The following is a 22,944-nucleotide window of genomic DNA, read 5'->3' on the forward strand; positions in this document are numbered from 1 at the left end:
GGGACAGGAAAACCCCAGCTAGGGACTTCAGATATCACCCCCCTCCCAGTTAATAACACCTTTGTGGGGTATGCAGAAGCCAAGCTTTATGAGTACTCCATGACCCCTTCTACAATGGTTGACTCTGCTTCTGACCCAAACCTTACCCAGTGCCATGAAAAACCACAAAGAGGGAAAGAACAGCTTCCATGGAGAGTCCCGTCAAGAGCCAATCAGGAGAGAGATGCTGCGAAACCTGCAGAGTTAAATTGCACCACCGCGCACACAGGAGATTTTGCCGGTGACAGAGGGAAAATGCCAGATGCGCCGTCCCAGCCGGTGGTGTGCACTAAGCTAATGCAACAAGGCCCCGTAGATGAGTAACTAACACCATCCGGTGCCTACATGAGAACGGGGCGCCGTGGGTGGCCGACGTAAATTCCCAAGGAAGAATTTTCCTACAGAGCCTGCACCGAGCGGGAGAGGAAAGTCAATGTTGGCCGACATGGGAGTCCAGTTGATGAGTAGCCCAAGTGGCTCTGCAGCAAGCAGTGGTCCCAGCAGACCAGACCCCTCCCATGGAGCACCCTCATCAGAAGCCGGTAGGTGGTGGCTCCAGAGATACAAGTGGTAAGGAGAGAAACCAGGGAACAGGAAAAGACCCCAGGAGAGGCAAGAGAATAAAGAAGCCCCAAAGTGGGGAGTAAGACAGAGTGTGGAAAGAATCGAAGGAAAAGAGAAATCACTCCCAGAATGGGGAGAGAACAGAGCAGACACCTAGAGGGAAGGAGAGAGAAAAACCCCAGAGTGGGGAAAGAACAGAAGAACCCCAGAAAGGGGAGAAATACAGAGACAAAACCCAGAGTGGGGAAAGAATGGAGAAACCCAGAGGGGTGGGATGGAGGCGCGGGGGGATAGAAACCTTAGAGTAGGAATGAAACAGCAGAGCCCCAGAGTGGGGAGAAAAGAAAGAAAAGCCCCAGGGTGGTGAGTGAGAAGGAACAGGGCCCCAAAGTGGGTAAAGGTGCAAAGAACTCTGCAATGGGGAAAAAGAAGGAGTGAAGCCCCAGAGTGGAGACAAAGAGTCTGAGAGGACCCCTAGACTGAGGGCTGCCAAAATGATGCAAGATGGAAGTCTCCCCAAAACGTAGAAGTACTTTGAGACGTTTACATGAACTGAAAACCACAAACATAAGTAAGGGCCTATGATAATGCAACAAAAGGGTGGGAGTCAGACGCCACCAGCTATCCCATTCAACGAACAATGTCCCAAGTATGTCTTGACTGTGTTTGTGTGATAGGGAAAGACATTTGGTTAAAATAGGATTGTGGACTGACATCCTGACTAGCGCAGCCTGTTTTTTTTTTTTTTTTTTAACTTATTCCATTACTTAGAGAAGGGCTTCCGAGGCTTACAGAAAGGTTAGACCTTTTGCATTGGAGAAAACAAACTGAATGCAGAGAAGAACAAGTTACTCCTCTTAGCTGGTAACGTTCTTTCGATGGGATGGTCCGACGACGTATTCCATATCTATGACAGTAATCACCACAGCTGTGCTGCTTCGTAAAATCTTTCGGCGTCTGCGTCCTGCGTCGATACGCCGTCCTCGAGGACCTCCTCCGACGGCCGACGTCACCAGATGTTATAAGTAGGACGCACGACGCCCATAGCCTCAGTTGTATTTTTTTTTCCCAGAACGTGTGGCACCAATCTTCTGCCAGTATGACCACAGAAAGCCTTGCGGAAACGTAAGCTGCAATCGCATAAGAAATTCGGACCATCCCATCGAAAGAACGTTACCAGGTAAGAGTAACTTGTTCTTCGAGGGGATTGGGTCCTCCGACGTATTCCATATCTATGACAGGCTCCCAAAGCAGTACCAAAGTAAGGAGGTGGGAAAAGAATTTAGAATATAGAAATTTAGAGTAAAGGACTGCATTGCCACAGGCCAGATCCTGCCCATGGATGGAATCTAGGGAGTAGTGATGTACAAAAGTATGGACTGAAGCCCAAGTGGCTGCTTCACAGATGTTACGAATAGGAACACCCCTCTGCAGGGCAGTAGAGGCAGCCATACCCCTAGTAGAAGGGGCCCGCAAGCGGTAACATTCAGAAATTGCCAAGATAATCCATCTAGACAAAGTGTGCTTAGTAACAGCTTGACCCAAATGCCTTCCAGCGTAACCAATAAAGAGCTGATCGTCCACTCTGACAGTGTGGACGATCAGCTCTTTATTGGTTATCCTCTTTATCCTTCAGGGAGGTCCCAATCCTTATAACTCAACCTTCAGAAGCCAAGCGTGAAGGTTGAGGGATCTGAACTCTGGATGGAGAACCTGACCCCCCCCCTCCCATGAGAGGGGATCGTCTCGGTAGGGAAGACGACGTGGGGGGCAGATGGACAAGTCGAGAAGGTCTGGGTACCACGTCCTCCGGGCCCATGCCGGAGCAATAAGGATCATCCGGGAACCGAACCTCAGTAACCTCCGCAACAGTTGCAGGATGACAGGGACTGAAGGAAACTCGTACAGCAGTGGGAAGGACCACTCCATCACGAATGCGTCTCCTAAGGCTCCTTTTGGAGGAAATTCCCACAAGCAGAACATTTCGCACTTCGGGGTGACACGGGAGGCGACGAGACCCACTTGTGGGGTCCCCCCAGAGGGTGAAGATCTCCAGAAGAATCTCCTGAGCCAGCTCCCACTCGTGAGAGATCGCGCTCTGCCTGCTCAGAGCATCCGCCGTCTCGTTTTCGTCTCCAGCCAGATGAACTGCCGAGATCGACATTTCCTGCTGGATGGCCCAGAACCAGAGCTGCATCGCCTCCCTGCACAGAGGAAGTGACTCTGCCCCCCCCCCCACTTTTTGTTGAGGTAGTGCATGGACACTGTTGTCTGTCAGAATCAGGACATTTTTGCCTCGCACAGTCAGCAGAAAAGCCTTCAGGGCAAGCCTGACGGCCCTCAGCTCCAACAGATTGATATGGAGTCTGGACTCTGACGGAGACCAACGACCGCTGACTGTCAACTCGTTGGCATGAGCACCCCATCCCGTGAGGGATGCGTCCGTCACGATCGGTCAGGGTAGCCAAAATTGCCTTCGACGGCCCACCACAGAAGGTCCTGGGTGACCGAGGGAGGCAACTGAACGGGGTCCGACATCCCACCGGAGGACTGTGACCACTGCATCTTGAGAGCCCACTGCAAAGATCTCATCTGCAGTTAAGCCTCTGGCACCAGAAGAATGCAGGATGCCATGAAGCCGAGCAACCTCAAGAACTCGAACGCCGGGAGACTCTGGGCATGTTGAAAATTGTGCACCATCTGCTGAATGTAGTGAGCCGTCTCCTGGGGAGGAAAACACTGCCCCAGGGACGTGTCGAGCACTGCTCCGATGTACTGGAGCCGCTGAGTTGACGTCAAGTGGAACTTCAAGTTGAGGGAGAAGCCCAGCCTGTGAAGGGCGTGGCAGGTGACGGACAGATGATCCAGGACTTGCTCGGGAGAGCGCGCCCTGATCAACCAATCGTCCATGTAGGGGCAGACGTGAATCCCCCCTTTCCCGAGATACGCTGCCACCACCACCATGAGCTTGGTGAAAACCCTCGGGCGGAGGTCAATCCGAAAGGCAGGACCCGAAACTGAAAGTGCGAGTCGCCAACCGCGAACCTCAGGTACTTCTTGTGCTTGGGATGGATCGGCACATGAAAGTAAGCGTCCTCGAGGTCGAGAGACACCAACCAGTCCTGAAGTTGAAGGGCCTGGAGGACTTGAGAGTAACCATCTTGAACTTGTCCTTCCTGAGGAGTTTGTTCAAACTGCGCAAGTCCATGATGGGTCTCAATCCCCAGTCTTTCTTCGAAATCAAAAAATAAGGGGAATACCATCCCTTGTTCCTCTCTGCTACAGGCACCAGTTCTACAGCACCTTTCTCCAGCATAGCTCGTATTTCCTGTGCAAGGAGCGGATCTAGACTCTTCAAAGAGAGATTCCCTGGTGGATTGTCGTGAGGCCTCTGCCGAAAAGGAAGACAGTAGCCGTGGGCTATGATCTCCAGAACCCACAATCTGAAGTAATGGCACGCCATTCTATAAGATGCTGCGCCATCCTTCCCCCAACCGGCAAACCATGGGACATGGCCTCATGACTGAGCTGAAGCGGCGTTGCCTGAGGGCAAAGAGGCAACTGCCCGAGCGGCCTTGGCACCTCGAGTACCTTGTTTTCCACCTCTGGCACTCCTACAGTGGTCCCTTTGACTAGCAGCTCCTTTCGCTTTACCGAAGGATGAGTAATAACGAAAGGAACCTCCCCTCCATTGCTGTCCCCTACGACAAAAAGGCGGAGGTTGGCGAACTACAGCGCCCAAAGACTTTGCTGCAGCTTTGGAGGTCTGCAACCTCTCAAGGCTCATCAGCCTTGCTGCCAAAAAGATGTTCACCATCAAAGGGCATGTTGAGGAGCCGGGCTTGCACATCAGGAGCAAACCCTGACTTCCGCAACCACGCAACCTGCGTTTAACGGTGCTCGCCGCCATGGACCGGCTGACAGAATCTGCCATGTCCAGACCAGACTGAACGGACTCACATGGCATCCTTGCCATCCTGAATAATAGCAAGAAAACCATCCCGTTCGTCCCCTTCGGGAATATTTTCAGCCACTAAGGAAATACAGTTCCACAGAGTGTGCATGAAACGTGACAAGGCACATACAGAGTTGGCTGCCTGAAGAGCCATACCCCCTGAAGAAAACACTTTCTTCGCCCAGCCATCAAAACGGTTGTCGTCCCCATCAGGAGGGATGGTAGGATACGACGCCTGCTTTGCTGGGGCCGTAGCCGCCTGAACCACCAAACTCTCCGGAGTGGGGTGCGTGGTCAAGTAGCAGGGGTCACTACTGGCTGGGCGGTATTTTCTCGGCAAAGACTTGCCCACTGCCAGGAAACTCTCCGGAGCAGTCCAAGCCACTGCCACCCTTCTTTGCAGAGCCATATGGAATGGCAGTACCGGGTCAGTTGGTGGACCTTGGTCGAGGATATCCATCAGGTCATCCTGCAGACAATCCACTGGTGGTGCAGACCACGCCAAGTACTCAGTGACCCTCGACATAAGGCACCGGTACGAGGACTCGGCATGAATGCCAGGCTCAGGCCTACAGAACTCCACCTCCGGAGAGGTGTCCAGACTGCTGGCGTTGTGCAGTGACTGACGCAGGCCCTCAATCTGGCTATGACCAGAGATAAACTCGTCTGGAACCGTATCAGGGACCAACCCATTTTCAGAAACCTCATCCACCTCAGAAATATAATCCATAGGCTGGAAAGTGGGCACAGAATAAGGGACAGACATTTTTTGCCTTGGCCAGAGCCTTTCTAGGGGGTTCCACCGTGCCACGGGGTACCTCTGACAAAACAGCCTCGAAAGGCGTCGACGTCGAGCGTGGCGCCGACAGCATCGACGGCTTCGTCACAGGCCTCGAGGGCGGAGCCCCGAGCGTGTCTCGACAACCTAGGCGTCGAGGATATCGACAACTTCGTTGAAGACTTCACAGGTTCACACAGTCTCGAGGGCGTCGAGGACCGGGACCTGGAACGGGGATGACTAGAATGATTCCCCTTGTCCAAGCGGGACCATTCCCACAAATCGTGCCGACCACCCGAGCCCAAAGGCATATGAGGGGTATGTCTAATACGGTCACGGCAGACCCCTCTGGGAGGCGCGGACGGACCGGAGCCCTACGATTCAAGAATCGCCAACATTTTCTTACCGAAGAAAGCCCATTTCCCCGGAGAGGAACTCTTGGTGGGATAAGCAACCCGCCGACGGGCGGAGTCCTCGGACGGGGACAAGGAAGGCGACCGATGACGGCACTTCCGCGAGTGCCTCGAAGAGGCAGAGGAGTGGCGGGACCCACTCCGGGACCGAAACCCCTACACTTCGCCCCTCGAATCGTCCGTCGAAAGCCCAGTGGACCTCGACTTCCAGGGCTTGGACACCTTACAGATCGACAGCTTCTTCTTACGCTCCCGCAAGGCCTTGGACGTAAGCGACTGGCAGTCGACAATCATCCGTGTCGTGGGCCTCCCCGAGGCACCAGAGGTAGGCGTCGTGTGAGTCCGTCACCGACATCTTGGACCCGCAGTCCCCACACTTCTTGAAGCCCGGACGCGGGGTGGAAGAAGAGGACGACATCCAAATAATACTTCACAAACTAACAGGTTCGAAGAACCGAAAGAACAGAAACTTAAGAGTCGAGGCGCGCCGAGATCTCCGAAGCGAACACGTTCACGGAAAAAACAGAACTGAGGCTACGGGCGTCGTGCGTCCTACTTATAACATCTGGTGCCGTCAGAGGAGGTCCTCGAGGACGGCGTATCGACGCAGGAAAAATTTCCGAACCAGCACAGCTGTGGTCATTACTGTCATAGATATGGAATACGTCGGAGGACCCAATCCCCTCCAACATGAGTTTGTGGCCGACTTACCACATTAGTCTGCTACATCATGTTTATATTTGAATTGAGTAAGTACTGCTACATAACCGTCTGAGCAATTATTCAAGAACTATAGCAATACTAAGGTCTACAGTTACTTTACTGCTGATGCACATCAATGACTCGGGTGAGTTTTCGGTATAATTGACTACTTTATTATTTCACGCATGTATATTACTAGGAAACATCCCTGTGTGTCAAAGGTATTTCTTTAATAGTTTATAACATTTTTTGGTGATTATCACTGATGTCAGCAGTATTTATTTTCTTTATTCTCACTTATGTCCAAGTTAATATTTCAAGACTAAATATTGTTAATGGTATTTTTTAGATGTTTCTTTAATGCATTTCGTCTTTACTGCCAATGATGGCAATCGCATGTCTGCAGTAGCTCATGTAAATGCAAATGTGTGTTTTTTTAGCAAATGTAGCTTTTTTAGGTTTCTGGAATTGGCAATAGCCATTGAGTCTAAAGATGTATTTTAAATCATTAATATTTCTAAGTTTACAGTAGTGAAATTGGACATAGCAACATGTTCATTCATATTTTATTTTTTTACTTGTCCCAAGCAACTATGACCAAGGGCCTTCACCTATGAAGGCTACCTGTCTGGTGTTGGTAGGGCCACAGTTAATCAAAAACATCCCTAAGCTCACAAGGTTACTTAATCATCTTGCAAAGTTTGCGATATAGGTAAGGAAGCAACAGGAGTAAGGGGATCCAATGGAGCACCTCGGGTCAGAAGCTTCCGGGTCCTGAAAGCAAGGGTGGCAGTAAAGCATTGTAGGGATGCTGAACTGTGTGCATGGAATAAGGAAAGCAAGACACAAGCAATGTTGACTCTTGAAAAGCTTCATAGTAAATGAGTGGGTTGGAGGCTCAGCAAGAATAGGCTGCGTGCCACTGTTATGATGCAATTGCAGATTTACGACAGGCAACACCAGGAGCATGAGGTTCGAATGAAAAGCAGCATTATACTAGGGGGCAGGGTGCTCATGTAATGCTTCAAAAGATTGCTCTAAGGTTTTCTGTTCTTAGGAATTCTGGCTAGTGAATCTGCGGAGCACTTGGTTAACTGCCACAAGCTCATAGATACGTAGTTTTGCCTGGATTCATCCATTCCACCTGGACCAGGAACGTTTGGATGTATGCTCCCACAAGATCATGGAGGTGTCTATTGTGATGGTTCCCTGCAGTGGAGGAAATGGTTATCCACTAACAATCTGTCCAGTCCAATGGTTATGACCTTTTGTATTATAACCAGAAGATCTTTCCATCCTCCTAGTTAGTCATGGCCACTTAGCCATTCTTGGAATGACTCATACTAAAATGTTGACTATTTAATGTAGACTTTACCATTACTGTGACTTTGCACCATATAAATATTCCACCTCCCATTACACTGACTAACGGGAGTCGGGGGTTGCAGGGGTGTCCCCCGCTTCCATTAGATGGGTGGCAGGGGCAAGAAAGTTACAACCAAAAAAAGGAAAAAATATATTTTTTAAAAAAAGATCCCTTCGGAGCCAGCCCCGACCCACGTCATTTCTGGCGGCAGAGTGATCACATTGATCCTTCTTGGAACAGTCTCAGGTGTAACCTTGGATATGAGATTAGGTAAATGCATGCTATCATGTCCAGTAATTCATATGGCATTCCTCATTGAGATTGTTCCCTATCAGCTATTAAAAACTATTGCCAGAAAAGCTTTGGTTTCCGGACTAGAAAACCAAAGCTTGATCTGTATCCGGTTGTGCTTCCAGAAATGTCTTAAATAGAAGTTGGGTGTATGTTCGACGTGGAAGCACTGATTGAAAACCCCAGCGGGCGTAGCAATGCCATGGTCTCTTGTGTAGCTTCTGATCACTGCTGGGTACTTGTCCCTAATATGAACCAATCATCTAGACATATGTAGAGGAGGATACCCCATTATTGCAAATTTACAGTCATGCCTGGATTTTACATTGGGAATACATGTGGTGCTAAGGTCAACCCAAAACGAAGAACTTTGAATAGGTAGTGATAGCACATCTATTGAGCCTGATCATCTGTTCATATGTTGTAACATGGAACTATAGAAGCACATATCTTTCATGACCAGCACTGCCATTAAGTCTCCTTTTATGAGCATCAGGTTTACTTTGTACACTTTCAGCATTCTGAACTTTATATTTTAGCAGATAGGTTTGCTGGCTGGATGTCTAATAGCCTCCAAGCCCTGTTTGAGGTAGAATATATTCCACTGTCTCTTTTGTAGTGCAGAACCTGCTTCATAGCCAGTTTCCTTGGTGAGATTTGCTCACTTCCTGTAGTAGAATGAAATGGTCTTCTTGTGGGCACATTTATCTTGGCAGATTGCTTTAAGGTGGTCTGAGGAACTCCATGCAGTATATGTGGCTATCTATAACCCACATGTCCATTATTGCATGTCATGTGTTGGTAAGGAAGAAAAGTTGTCACCCTACTCGGATGTTATGGGTGGGGACTTGGTGGTGGTTGTGGTCATTGTTTTGGGCTGCTTTTCCTTTGGTGAGAGCTTACCGCATACTGCCTCTAGCAGGTCTTGAAAACTAGAACGTCCCTGCCAACATTTAGACAGGCTGAAATCCCGCTGTTCTTAACCTCAACTGTCCTGGGTGGATTGAGAAAGTTGCTGTGACAACTGAAAAGTGGAGCGTGGCAGCCTCTTCTGGCGCTACCAGAGCCATGATGCCCAAAAGTGCCTCCTGAAAGCAAGCCAAGTGACTTCAGCATTTCCTGTTATTTTAAAACTTTGAGCCGGTACCCCAAGAGGAACACACTGCCCAGTGGCTTATTCATTGATGTAGCCTGGGTGTCCCGACGGAAACCATCCCAGGCAACCAAGAATACCTCTTCAGAAAGGCTGCATTGATCGAACATCCAGCTTTTCTTGTATGACATCTCGGTGAGCATAGGCAACCCCTGAAATCTTTATGTGGGACCCACCAATCCCCACATGTGATATGTTATGTATGCTTGTATCGTGCCTCATCTTCTCCCTTTCCTCTCATCAAGAGGTTAACATTGGCGATTGCCTATTCAAAGGCTGTTTTTGCTTAGTTGCCATAAAACGCTTCCTCTACATATTCCTCGTCCTCAAAAGGGAATTCCTCTGTGTCCCTGCTTTAGTGGGAGCTTAAAAATGTTTGCTGAGAGGGTTCATAGGGCAGAGCTCTAGCTGTGCATATTTGATTGTAAACTTAGAAATGGAGAGAAAAGACACATGTCAATTCATTTTTCCTTGAAGATGTGCCTGGCTGATGACTGCAGAGGGTCGATATGTTGCATGGCCTTTTGTTTTGTTGTTTGCATAGAAAGAATACTCCTAGCTTCCCCTGGTTTGATGCCTAGTTTCTCTATTCTGGGCTACGTGGGACCAGCAACTTGGGCAACTGCTTTCCTGCACCTTGTATCTGGGCGGCAGCCTGCTTAGTTCAATGTTTGGGCATGATGTGGTGATCCATGCCGACAAAGCCCTCATCGCGCCCTCCTTAAGGGCCTTAGTTTGTGGTTTCTTTGGGTGGCTTTGATGGCTGCATACTCACTGCTTTGGTTGCACCTATGGGGCAGATTTCAGAGCGTTATCCTTTTAGACTTGACTTCCCCAAAGTGCCTAATGGATGGTTTATTAGCAAGGACTTCGAAAATGGGGGTCACCTGTGAATAACTTCAAGAGTTCCTTTGTCTTCCTGAGTTAAGGAAGACTTTATTTATGGAGTCTATCCTCTCCCCTGGAGACTTTTCTTTGATCAACCATTCAGAGGTTCCAACCTTAGCATATGCAGCGAAAAACTTTTCTTCCCTACTCTTCTAAAGCTTTACGTTTCAACATGTTATACGAAGGGCACTTTGCCTCTGTGGGAGTCCTCGGGAGAGAGTAGTTAAAATGTACCATGCCAAGAAATCTGGACTTAGACTGTGGGCAGAATTTAAAGGGAGGTTTCTGTATTTATGCAGTCAGTGCATGGAGCTAGCAACCCAGAAATTACAAAGGTAAAACGTTGCTGCACTAACAGAGTTTCATTTTACTGCTTAACGAACGTTATTTATTCCTGCAAACCAGCATTGCGAGCTTTGAAGGGGCTCTTGCTGGTGCCCGTGTGCTTCCTGGAGGAGGCGGGGCTTGTGCAGCACACGCAACGTATCACGTGAGTTCTAACATCTTTAAAACGCTGAGCCATCCATCCTCGCGGCGTTAAGCCTGTAGGAGACAAGCCCACTGGCTGTTGCGCGGCTGTTTGCCGCTGCCGGCACCCATCCTAAAGGCGGTAAGACACAGGAGGTGAAGCCATCCCCGTAAATACAGTTGGCAAAGATTACTTGACTTGAATTATAAATATAATCACACATACTTGCAAAGCCAGCCATTGAGATTCAGAACATAAACTAAGTACCTTTGCACTTTAAAACATTTTTACTGGAGATATTGGTGTTTTTACCAATATTGAGCAGCGGGAGACTGCGGGGCTAGTCCCTTTGATCCCAGTCGCCTTCTAGTCAGATATATCAAGCTGGTACAGACCGTTTTTACAGTGCACTCGGCCCAGCCCCGTTTGGGTGTTGCCTCAAGAGAGTGATCGCTGAGTGGACTATCTTGCTGTCTAATTGTGCAGCAGGAGGCAGTGATTTAAACATTTCATATCTTCTGTATATTTCTCCCTCCTATTTCTTGTGAGCTACATACTAGGTTTATGTACACATTGAAAACAGGTATGCCCGGTAACTTGGCCACAGTGGACTCTAATCCGATGGCCCCTATTTTAACGAAGTTAGCAACTCCCAAAATTAAGATTGGGTCCTCCCACAGGAAAAAAAGAAAATTCAACTTTCAGTGTCATTGGCTTCTGACATACGTCAATTTTGTACAAATTATACTAACACGGCTGAGTCATGTGAGGAAGTCACTGTGATACATGCCTTGGCCGGGGGAGGGGGGCGTGGGGGAGGACTGGCAGACCAAACTATAATGCAAGGAAATGCCTCTGAATGCGCCCCGCAGGTGATTCAAAGCCTTGTGACTTCGGTTAGTAACGAGGTATTGTCCGCCAAACAGACAGAACCATCAAAGGGAATGCAGTCTGATGTGGAACAAACTCAGGTGGATGTATCTAATAGGCTCCTTGAGTCTTCGACGAGAAAGGTCACCCTAGGTGCGATGGCCTCGCGGCCGAGTCCGGATGAACAAAAGGCATTTTGAACTGAATGCAGCCAAGACACGGGTGCCGGAAGCTTCCGATTTGACAATCCTGGTGCATTTAATAGCGGCGAATTGCGGGTATCGCAATCAGCTCCAATTTTGGTTGATTTGTTTAGAAGCCATTTGTCCCCATCATCAGAGGTTCCCCCTCTCCTTTGTTCAGTTTTGGCCCAACAGAGGCTTAGAGCTGCTCATGACCTTCTAGTGGTTACAGGGGAAATTGATCAAGATATGATAGGTTTTATGAATACAAGTAACAATACGGGAACTGATATTGCAGATGTGATGTACATTTGAGACCTAAATCAATCAATGTGTGAAAGTGTGACTTCTCCAATGGAAAATGCCATTCAACCTAGGCATCAGTCGGTAGATAATGAGGTGAAAACTGTTAACCATTATCTGTCCAAACCACCTATGCTGTTTGATAAATCCCAGGAGCATCTGTTGAACAATTCTGTCTCCTTCATTGCCCCTACTCCTAGAGGCAGTTGCTTTGGGGAAGTGGTTCAAGAGCATAATAATTTTTTTATAACTGGTCAATGATCTGGTCGACCATCTTCCCTAAAGTCCCGGCTCTAAACAATACCCTGAGTGTTATGAACACCGCACTAATGTTAATAGCCAAATTATATGAAGTGCTTGAATGTAAGATAAATGCTCAATCAGAAATGTTGTTACAATTGATAAAAAAACAGTAAACATTCAGACTAACAGGTTATGACATCCGTAACTTCTCCTAAAGTGGCTGTTCTTGAGACGCCGCTGGAGTTGGACTCCCGCCTCATCCCCATTACTAGCAAAAATGAAGCCATTATCGGAGTGGAGTGTGGGGTCAACACAGAATTAACACACTCTTTAACCCCAAAAAAGGTCTGTACAAATATTACTGAAAAAGAAGGCAATGATGTTGTTTTTAACGGGGTTAATGTAGATATAGTCTCTGAAATCGTTCCAGCAACAAAAAATGTGGTGAGTCAATCTGTTGGAACTAATAAAGATACTGGGTCTCCTCTATCCTTCAATTTTCCAAGACGAATCCCTTTCATTTATGGGGAAGGTGATAACGGACCAATCGCTTATCAGCAATAAGCAGACTGGTGTCCCAAAGCTGAAGAATGTCAAAACACCTCAGAAAAAAAAATTAGCTGTTAGAAAAATAACAACTTCTAACTCTCTTGCAGCTAGGGCGAAGAAGCTAGAAAAGGATAAAACCCAATTGAAACATGTAAACAAGACTCAGGTGCTGGAAATTGCCCACAGGACATGAATCCCTGAATAACTTTATGGTTATGATTTCACCACCGAATACCTCCACAGAGGTGCCGGAAAAAGGGGTGCAGTCCAAACTACTAACATCTGACCAACTTCAACATGAGAAATTAACTCACCCTATCATAAATGAAATTCGAAATGAAATCAGGGGCTCTACTGCCCAAGGCTTCGCTATGGTGAAAACATCAATCACCACAGAGGAAAAAGAGCCACAGGCGCCGCTGGTAATGAACAAACAACTCCAGAAGGCGAATCAATTATGCCCGACTGTGCAGGAACTTCGTGATGAAAGTCCATTGCTCAATACATGGGTCAGTTTCAAGAACAAAGTAAAGATGTTAGGATGTCTCAGACCATTCCCATATCAATTCCAAACATGTCCCTACTATTGAAAGGCCCTATGGGTGTCACCAATGGACATTCTCAATCATCTTTGATTCCCCATATGCCAAACATAATAAACCCTAAAGATATCTTGGGTCCTGAGGGAAAAGCCCGTAATGGAGAATTCAGACAATGCTATTGTATATTAATGACGGGCTGCGAGCATCCTTTTTCAAAATATGATCTGAATCGTATAAGTATCTTGAACATATGTGGAGAGATTTCAACCCTACAAGATCTATCTAGCTCTGACATTGACCTAGTTGAATTTATAGAGCACACTGACCTATCTCGAGTAAGATTGCTTGTGAGATCAGGCATCACTCTGAATGCTCTTTGGCAGGCAAGGTCAGAATTTTTTGATCTAGGTTTTCTGATTACTTAAGATTTAACATGGAGTAAAAGCCCAGCCCCGTTACAGAATCAGCCCCAAATTTATCAAAACATGAAAGAGGCCCAATATGATACACACTCATCCAAAGATCTGCAATCGAATTGGCAACTAAACTCAAATAACTCATAACTCGAAAGCGAGGACAATATGAGGCTTCTTTCATGGAATACTCAAGGTCATAGGTACTTCATAAATGCGCCGAATGATGTGTTAGTTGCCTACGACATAATTGTACTTCAGGAAATGTGGCTCATAAATGAACCCATTTGGGACTCGTACTACATTGTAACAGTTCCAGCAATCAAGAACTGGTTTGGTCGGCCGATGGCGGGTCTACTCATAGCAGTTAGAAAATCAATGAACTGTAAGATAACTCACGATTTTATTCCCCCTCAACATACATTCAAGTAGTGAAAATTTCCAGAGCCTTTCGATTGTAATTATTAATCTATACTGGGCTAAACAGCAGTTAACATCAAAAAAATTCTTCTCGCAAATGAATGAGGTCCTCAATTCTTTGGTATTGGATAAAACAGTTGATCACACCCTTGTTATGGGTGACCTAAATTTGCACATGTTATTGCCTAAGGCCATGGAATTCTCGGCTGATGAATTCCAGTGGTCCGAGCTAACGAGAGAGGAATTTTGTTATGCTAAACGGTTCTGTTGAGGGCGATATTCTGCCGAAAACAACTTGGCACAACGATATTTTATCTGCTTGCTTGGATTACATTTATGTTGATAGGTCACTCCTAAATATGATTGTCTCATTAGTGGTCAAAGAAACATCTATGAGTGACCATGACCAATTATGTATGCTGTGGAAATGGCCGAGTAATTCCAAGGTCTTACCTATGCAGAAAGAATTGGCCCACCTTGAAATAAACCAAGCTGCAAATCGCATTAGATGGAACAAGCAAAAGCTAATGTGTTTTGAACATGTTCTGGATCTTGACTTGGGTTGTTCTAGCTTTAAGGAGGGAGCATGCTATGTACGATCTATGCACATTTTCAAAGAGAGCGGGAGAAGTAATCACCAGCATAAAATCAAACACACCCATCCGTTTGACTTCGATCTAAAAGAAAAATACAATTGAGAAAAGACATCTGCCTCCTAGCTAAAAATCCAAGTTTTGGCAAAGAGGTCACAAATCCATACAATACCAACTCGATGGAGAAAGAATGATGGATCAACTGATAGTAAAATCGTCAGGTGGCATTTGGTCCTTATTAAATGAAAATAACTCATCGAGCCAAATAGGTTTTCAAACCAACCCAGTTCCACAAGTTAAGTGGATGGATTACTATGCTGGTGCTTACTCATCCCCCTTGCCAGGAATAAAATTCGACTGGTCAATGTTTAAAATTAATCATGACATTTCCTTCGATAAAGACGACAGAGTATTGTATATCGAAACTCAGTTGATCTAGGGCGTGTGGTCCAGATGGTCTTTGTAATTTCATGCTCAAAGAGAATCCATCTGCTTGGGCTGCTATTCTTCTTAAAATCTTTAATCACTCAATACAGACAGGTAAAATTCCTGAATCCTGGACAAAATCGATATTAGTCCCAATTTATAAAAAGGGAGATAGGACTGACCCTAAATCTTATAGGCCCATTGCCCTATTAGATTGCCCGCAGAAGATTTTTGCAAGGATGATCTTAATGGCCTTTAACACCTGGCTATCGGAAAAAAACATAAGGGATGAGTTCTAAACAGGATTTATTCTGGGCATAGGTACTGCAATTAATTTGCTTACCCTTAACGTGGTCATTCAAGCAAGTAAACAAACAAAACAAGCAATCTATGAGGCCTTTGTGGACTCGCACAGCGTTTGATGCTGTACCCCGTGAGCTACTATATTTGAAACTTTTGAAGCAAGGTTGCCCCTTCGTCAATTCTAAAATGGATAGTACAGTTTAATTCAAATAATACTATCCAAATTCGATTAGGAAGATATGGGTTATTATCAACTGACGTAATAACGGAGCGTGGTTTAAAACAGGGCTGTTTGCTTGCTTCAGCCGTCTTTAATTTCTTTATTTCGTTTTTTGGATGTGCCTTTATGAATTAAAGATGCGCCTAGAATCATGGGTGTTCCAATCAAGTGACTACTATATGCAGATGACATGGTCCTCCTATCAAAAACACCTCAAGGTCTGAAAATCATGCTAAAGGCCCTAGATGAATATGCGGGTAAAAACTGCATTTCAATTAATGTGAATAAGACACAGATTATGCAGTTCGGCCTCCCAAAGCAAAGCTGCTGTACACACTCTTGGATTCTACAGAACAGTAATCTGAGCGTGTTCACAAGTTATGTCTACTTGGGTATAATAATAAGCAATCACCCAATGGATGTTCCTTTTGAAGAGAACAAACAAACTAAGCAACATATGCTTATCTCTCAAGCTAGGATAATCAAAGCCAGGTTCTGTAAATTCTCAAACCAGCCTTTGATAATATTCTACAGGCAAAAATTGATGCCGATTTTATTGTATGGCACAGACCAAAAGATGGCGCCCATATACATATTGGTCTAAGATAGAAGGCGTTTATTGGAGGAAAATGTTACAATTACCTGCTTCGGAGCCCTTACCCCGATTCGGTACGAACTGGGGCTTATTTCTATGCATGGGATATATAAGTGGAAATGGTGTGCACTTTATCGAAAATTGATGATTGGTGACAACAAGAATGACCTGTTATGCTTTTTGTCTTTACATATGTGTCAAAATACGAGTGACAACTTTATTAAATCATGGAGACTGAGAGCGCAGAAGTTGCTACACGATGCGGATAGATCACTAAAATTGTTAGTTGAGAATACTGAGAAGGCCAAGCAAAAAATGTGGGACCGTGATTGGAATTTAACGCGCCTTCAGTGTTTGCGGTACAAAAAGTTTCAGGAAAACCCGTTCGAGTTAAAGAGACATGGGAAAACAGCGCACTATCTATTAGTGTCTCCAAGTCCATCATACCGGTTGGCATTTCTGCGCTTCAGACTTCATAATTATCTGACAGCTGAAGTTTTATGTAGACGTAACTTATTACCCAAGAACAGAATACTTTGACGCTTTTGTTACACAGCAAAACAGACTTTAAGGCATCAACTGGTCGATTGTGTTGAATTGTTATCATTAAGATGTAACCATTTTAAACCCTTTTTTGAGGGTCATGTGAATGTTACCCATGATCAATTATGGCATACGCTATTTTATACAAACAGGAAATCACTTAATTATGCAACTATCAATTTTTTTAATTTACTAGAGTTACAAGATTATGAAAAACTTGGTGCAGGTGCTATTGAAATTACTTAATGATTTATATTCTTCCAGTGTTATACCTTTAATTATAAACTAGTTTTTCATCAGTCCCACAATGTTTCATCTTGCTATGATATGTAAATTGTTCTGGATATGTAAATTGTTGAAAGGCTGTAAAATGATGTGTCTCTTTTCAAGCCAAAACAATAAATTAAAAAAAAAAATAAAGGTAAAAATGAGTCAGTCATTCTGTTTATAAGATACGTCTCTATCAAAGCACCGGTGGTCCAGTCAGAGTGCCCCCAAGGTCTAGGGAGGTGTTGGGAATTCATGTATTCCATCTCCATTGAGCCACATAAGTAACAGTGAATACTTTAAGGGTGGCTGGCATTTTGTCAATAAATTATCGTTTATCTTCTGCTAGCTTCTAGGACCAAACTAGAGGTGGGGGAAAATGAAAAACTTTTTGTATTAACTAAAGGTGCATCCTGGGTACTTACCTGTATGCATAGTATAGGTATAGCGACACGAGGACACCCCTGTTGACTCCTACTTACTTTTGAAGTAAACATGTAATTCTATGGACCAACCACCACTTAGAAGTATTATGCACACCATTTGAACCTAAAATGATTCATATGCTACCAAGATGTATATAAATTTAGGCAAGAGATAAGTAACAGCCCCATTAACTCCTTAATGACATTCAAAATTTCAGGTGGAGATGCAATTCCCACAAAATGTAATAAAGACATAGGCAAGCACCTGAGTGCAATTTGGGCGAGGGACAAGGACAACCACGTGTTCCCTTAGGTAGCCAAACTGACAGCTGCATATGGATTGAGTCCCCCTTAATCCAGGGGTCTGCAACTACAGGTCTGCAGACGTTTTAGACAACTCCCATGTTCATTTACCACATGCTATGCTAGCTAGGGCTAATGGTAATTGTAGCCAAAAACACCTTGACGAACATAGTTTGAAGATCTACATCTGAATCGATCAGGCTGATGAACGTATTAAATATTTTGTCAATGGAACATATGACATCCTCCAATATAAATCAATCCACAAAGTATAGGGAACCAGGTTTCTAGACCACATGGCTAAAGAGAATGTCCAACGTGCCTCTGAGCTGTAAATGGATTTGGTCTTCAAGTCTAGGAAGCTCTTTGGTGGGGTGACAACTGGGATTTGGAGCTAAACTCCCCCCTGGTTGCTTGTAGATCCATTTCCAAATTGGCCGCCCTCTGTGGTCAGCTTCCTCAATGTGTACTCCACCCAATGACTTGAAAAGCACTTGGTTGCTTCCCAAAGTTAGGTCCACCCTCAAATGGCCTAATAAAGTTGAGAACTATTTAACAAGTAAGCTAACTTTTGTTGTTAAACATCCTAATTGACGAATTGCAAACCAACAAATAAACTTTCTTTAAAAATGACAAAGTATAGATGCTGTTGATGAGGGTTTATTTCTGTATGATGCAAAACATTACACAGATCATCATGGGAAATCTTGAAACCCAGAGGCCTACTTATTTAAACAATTCAAACATGCATGGCCTCTGGGTGACAGTATTCAAATTCCTTGTGTGGAGCAAAGTGAGACAAGACATGCCAGTCCTCTTTTTCACCTAATAGCCAACAGAGGGCTGGAAATCACTATCTTGATGAGCAGAGGAAAAACAGAAGAGATGGAAATAAACCACAACAGGAAATTGAAAATTGCCACCAGTATTTTCATATCTTCAGTAGTCCCCACTATCATTAGAAGGAAAGTGGAACCTAAATCCACTTAATGAAAAAGGGAAAGTTAAAAAGAAACTGCCAGTTGGATGGAGAAAAATGGGAACCCGTGCAACTGCAGAGAACAATCTGGAACCAGTAGAAGGGGGCATTTCTTGGAAGCCGTTTGTGAGGAGTGAGGCACAGACAGAACCATACGAGCAAGAGGGAATGCTTGGTTCTGGCCGAAGGCTGCAACCACTCATGGTAAACCAGGGAAACCCGGAAGCTGCACAGTTTGATAAAGAATAAACCTACAGATTGCTAAAAATCAAAGAGCAAAGATGTTATATCCTGAAAAAAGCCAAAAGGCTGTAGAAACCTCTCACCCGCTTCTTTAAACCAAATAAAGCCAAGAGGCTAGGGAAGCCACTGTAAACCGTGTGTTGCATCATTATGAAACTAAAGGGAGGAAAAGCCTTTGTGAAACATATTGTAAATCAAGAAAAAGAAGAGAGGTCTATACCATGCATCTGAGAGACTAAATCTTGACAAAGAATTCTGAGGTCGATCCAATTTTGAGAAACTCTAAACCCTAATGAAAAAGCAAGCAACTTTTTCTAAGTCTCTGAGAAATCAAACAAGAGCATTTACCCAGTTACAAATAATGAACAGCACCCTAAAAATCCTGATACACTTAACCTCATTTATCACTTTAATAAATTGACATCAATGAGCTATGTTCATATGGAGGAAAATGAATGCATTAATTCCTGAGGCTATGAATGTTAAAATTCATTGCAACATTGTATCGTTACTTATCTAACAAATAAGTAAATTGTCATTTGTATGGTCAACCGCTCAATTTTTTTTTTCTCCGTTATATCTTAAATTCAACAATCGGTGCGTCAAAATCTCAACAGGGGATTAACCACTGAGTCATGATCCTGAAAAGAGGTAAAATGAAATATCTAGGTGGTCCAAAAAACAAATAGGCAAATGAGGTTTCCACAACACAAATTTATGCTAACATTGCACATAATTTAATAGAAATTACTTGCAAAGGATCTCATTATGAATACCAGTCCAGGTTGTGTTTGTAGGTGGTACGACAACTTCAAGCCTAGTTAAATTACAGCAGCTAATAAAGGAACATGACTAGGTTAGGTCAAATTACAAGAACTGCTCATCAGACACATAGCATATGTTTTCACATAAGATTTCAGCCAAGCAAGCGTTTCACATCTGTGAAAATGTCAGATCTCGCCGCAAGATGTGTTGATCCTTAAAAAACATGATTTTTCATTTTTTCTCTGAGAAATTCAGCATTTGAAATTTGAAGGTAAAGGTTTCAAACAGTTCCATTAATTTCCACCACAGATAGAAATTAGTTTAGAAGTATGATGTTTTAAATATAGCACCATGAATATTACAAGACTGAGACCATCTAATAGATTGTGTTGCCTTATGAATCCTCGGGCCAAGGCTGTGCAGGAAAAGCAAGTTCAGAGGAGTTTGGGGTGGTGGGCGTGAGGATATGCAGAGCTTATAAGAGCAGTCTTGTGTTAAAGTGTGTGCAAAATGGGTGATTTATTCAGTAGACTATCAATGAGACTTACGTCAGCAGCAAAAGTGTGGAAATACAGTCTTGGAGAATTGTAGATAAAATTAACGTACAGTTCTTGCTCAAACAACTGTCTTGATTCCTGAAAAGAAAAAGAAAAAACACTGGAATAAAAAGCCACATATGTCACTATACAGGCACCAAATATTTTGATTAATATTCTCAGATTTTTCCTCCATAAATAGTTGAACATAGTCAGCACATCTTAGGCAGTTTTCACTATGCTTAGTTAGCAGATTTTTGTTTCCGGTATAACGAATTTCCACACCTTTACCAGTTTACTTTAGCTAAAAGCATTGCCTCATGCTAACTTAGCAGTTAGTTGTCAATTTCCTTGAGGCCACGTTAGCACATCATGGCAGATTAGCAGTATAAGAAATAGGATTGTTGCTAGTTTACATTATGTCCACTTTATACATTATTTCGATTTTCTGTGAGTCCCCAGATCACTTCTTGTTTCCATCATGATGACCTAAATGCATAATTGTCAGGCCTTAACTGCCCTCTCCAAAGCAGGTTTTACCTCCTGCTGCTGGTGACAAAAATAGAGGCCAATGCTCCCCGAGGTGTTTTAGGGCCTTGACAAGGAGCAAGGCAGAAACAACCAGTAAACAGAGCTATAAAGACTGCCTCCCCACCCACTTTTCAGGCAATTCCTTCCTATTGGCGTTCAGGCTAGCTGAGCCGGGCTGCACAATATGGCCTAACTGTGGCCCAGCCAGCATGCACTTGCGACATCCCTGGCATACACAGTTTTCACAGTGGCGGTATGTGGATCTGCCACCATAATGTGTTGTGATGTATGTCTTGGTGAAATTCGGAAAAGAGCAGTCCTGCGCATAGAAAAAACAAGTTACTTGCCTGAAACTGTGGTCCTCCAGTATTTTAAACTTTTATAGATGCACATTTCTCTCACAGGCATTGGAACTTCCATAGATTCACATGCCCATAATAGATTACCAAGCAGTTCACCCTCCCGCATCCCCCATTGCCGCCTCCCTCCCCAGCTTAGGTGGAAGAAAGAGAAATAAAAGAATCATGTGAACTGCACAAATGTACACTGCTGGAACAATTTGACTGTCACTTTACCTAAAAAAGTATTACAGTACTGCTTTTCCATCAGCCAATCCCGTTCTTGCATCTGTGTCCAAGTAGTAATGCTAGGATATCGTATCGTATGGAATTCTTGCCATGTTGCCGCTCTGCAAATGTATTGAAGGCGACCACACACCTCCCCACAAGGAGAACAACCGTCCTCACTCTACCCACTGGTCTTCCCATTGGAGCATGGCAATACAAGCAGGACGTTATCCATCAGGAAAATCCTTGCTTGCACTTCGATCAGCTATTTATGGCTGATGGCCCTGCATCAATCGTCCTAAGGTTAGCTGCGTTATCAATGAGCTATAAGATCACCTGAAGTCCAGTATATGTTGTGCCTTTTCAAATTGAGTAATTTGGGGATCCCAAGAGGCTCATAACCTCATGACTTCAGCCCCATTGCTGGGCGCCAGCACACAGTTTGCACATCCTGCTGCCAACACTGCATACAATGATAATGTATTGTATGCCTAAAACGTCTGTAACCAGTGGAGCCAAGATGTTGGAGACTTATTCATATTGCGTTTCCCCAATGATCAGTGACACATTGTGTAAGTGTTGGCAATAAAAAGGCTGTGATTTTCTAATTGTACATTATGTATTACACAACAAAATAATCATATCATACATAATGTACACTTTTGGGCACAAGGTCCAGGGTTGTGCCCCCTGGCCCATGCTGCCATACCTGGATGGGTTACTGGCCATCCATGTCCCCCCCCCCCCACCAAGTTGCTCATCTACCTCTACCAGCGATCATGCTATCTGCCAATTCTAAAGGGGACTCGTCCATTCCCTTGACCACTAACTGCCCCTCGTGAGGGGTTTGTCATTACCTGGTCTTGCTCATATGGATGTGCAGGTTCCATGTAATAATGTCGCCACAAAAATCTCACCATGCAAAAATATTGCCGAAAAATGGCCGTTTTTTGTGGCGATATTATTGCATGGAACATGCGGGGGACACCCCCGCAACCCCCAATTGATCTTTTTAATTTTTTTTTGCCCCTGTCCCCATATATATGGTCACCCATATAATATCGCCACAACCTTTTCCCGGCGATATTATTTACGGTGACCATATATATGGGGATAATATTACCCGATACCGATGTGCATTCCACCGATGCAATTTTCCCCCCTTTTACTGCTCTAGCTCTTTGGTAGGACTACAGCTTGGTATGGTCTTAACCCCTATATGCGGAACTCTCTTTTGCACCTGCAAGGGTGTCTGCTCTTTTATTGACAACCTGTTTAAATTGTATATCCCCATGTCTCCCCACGGCAATGCCCTGTAAAATGCTCTGATCTATTCTTATTCATAAGGTTCTGGGCACCCTTTATCCAGAAAAACGTTCCCTTTCTGCCCAACCTCAAAAACAGGGATCCTTTGTCCTTCAGCCGGCTCTTCAAGTTTCTTTTACACTGCGCCCTTTATGGGTGAGCTGCGAGTTGGGTCTTCCCCCAGATTGATTTGTATTGTTTCTA

The 22,944-nt window shown here is 44.7% G+C and overlaps 1 protein-coding gene across 3 annotated transcripts in view; it reads right to left on the reverse strand.

Annotated features, from left to right (window-relative positions):
• WASL (WASP like actin nucleation promoting factor) overlaps positions 1-22,944 on the reverse strand; it is a 619,654-nt gene that overhangs the window by 413,926 nt on the left and 182,784 nt on the right. For all 3 annotated transcript variants that reach the window (XM_069629112.1, XM_069629113.1, XM_069629111.1), the window contains one exon: positions 20,351-20,437. In XM_069629112.1, coding sequence (XP_069485213.1) covers positions 20,351-20,437 — 87 coding nt within the window. The remainder of the gene's footprint in view (positions 1-20,350; positions 20,438-22,944) is intronic.

The sequence above is a fragment of the Ambystoma mexicanum genome, chromosome 12, assembly GCF_040938575.1.
Source record: "Ambystoma mexicanum isolate Mex_15411 chromosome 12, UKY_AmexF1_1, whole genome shotgun sequence".
Classification (NCBI taxonomy): Eukaryota; Metazoa; Chordata; class Amphibia; order Caudata; family Ambystomatidae; genus Ambystoma; species Ambystoma mexicanum.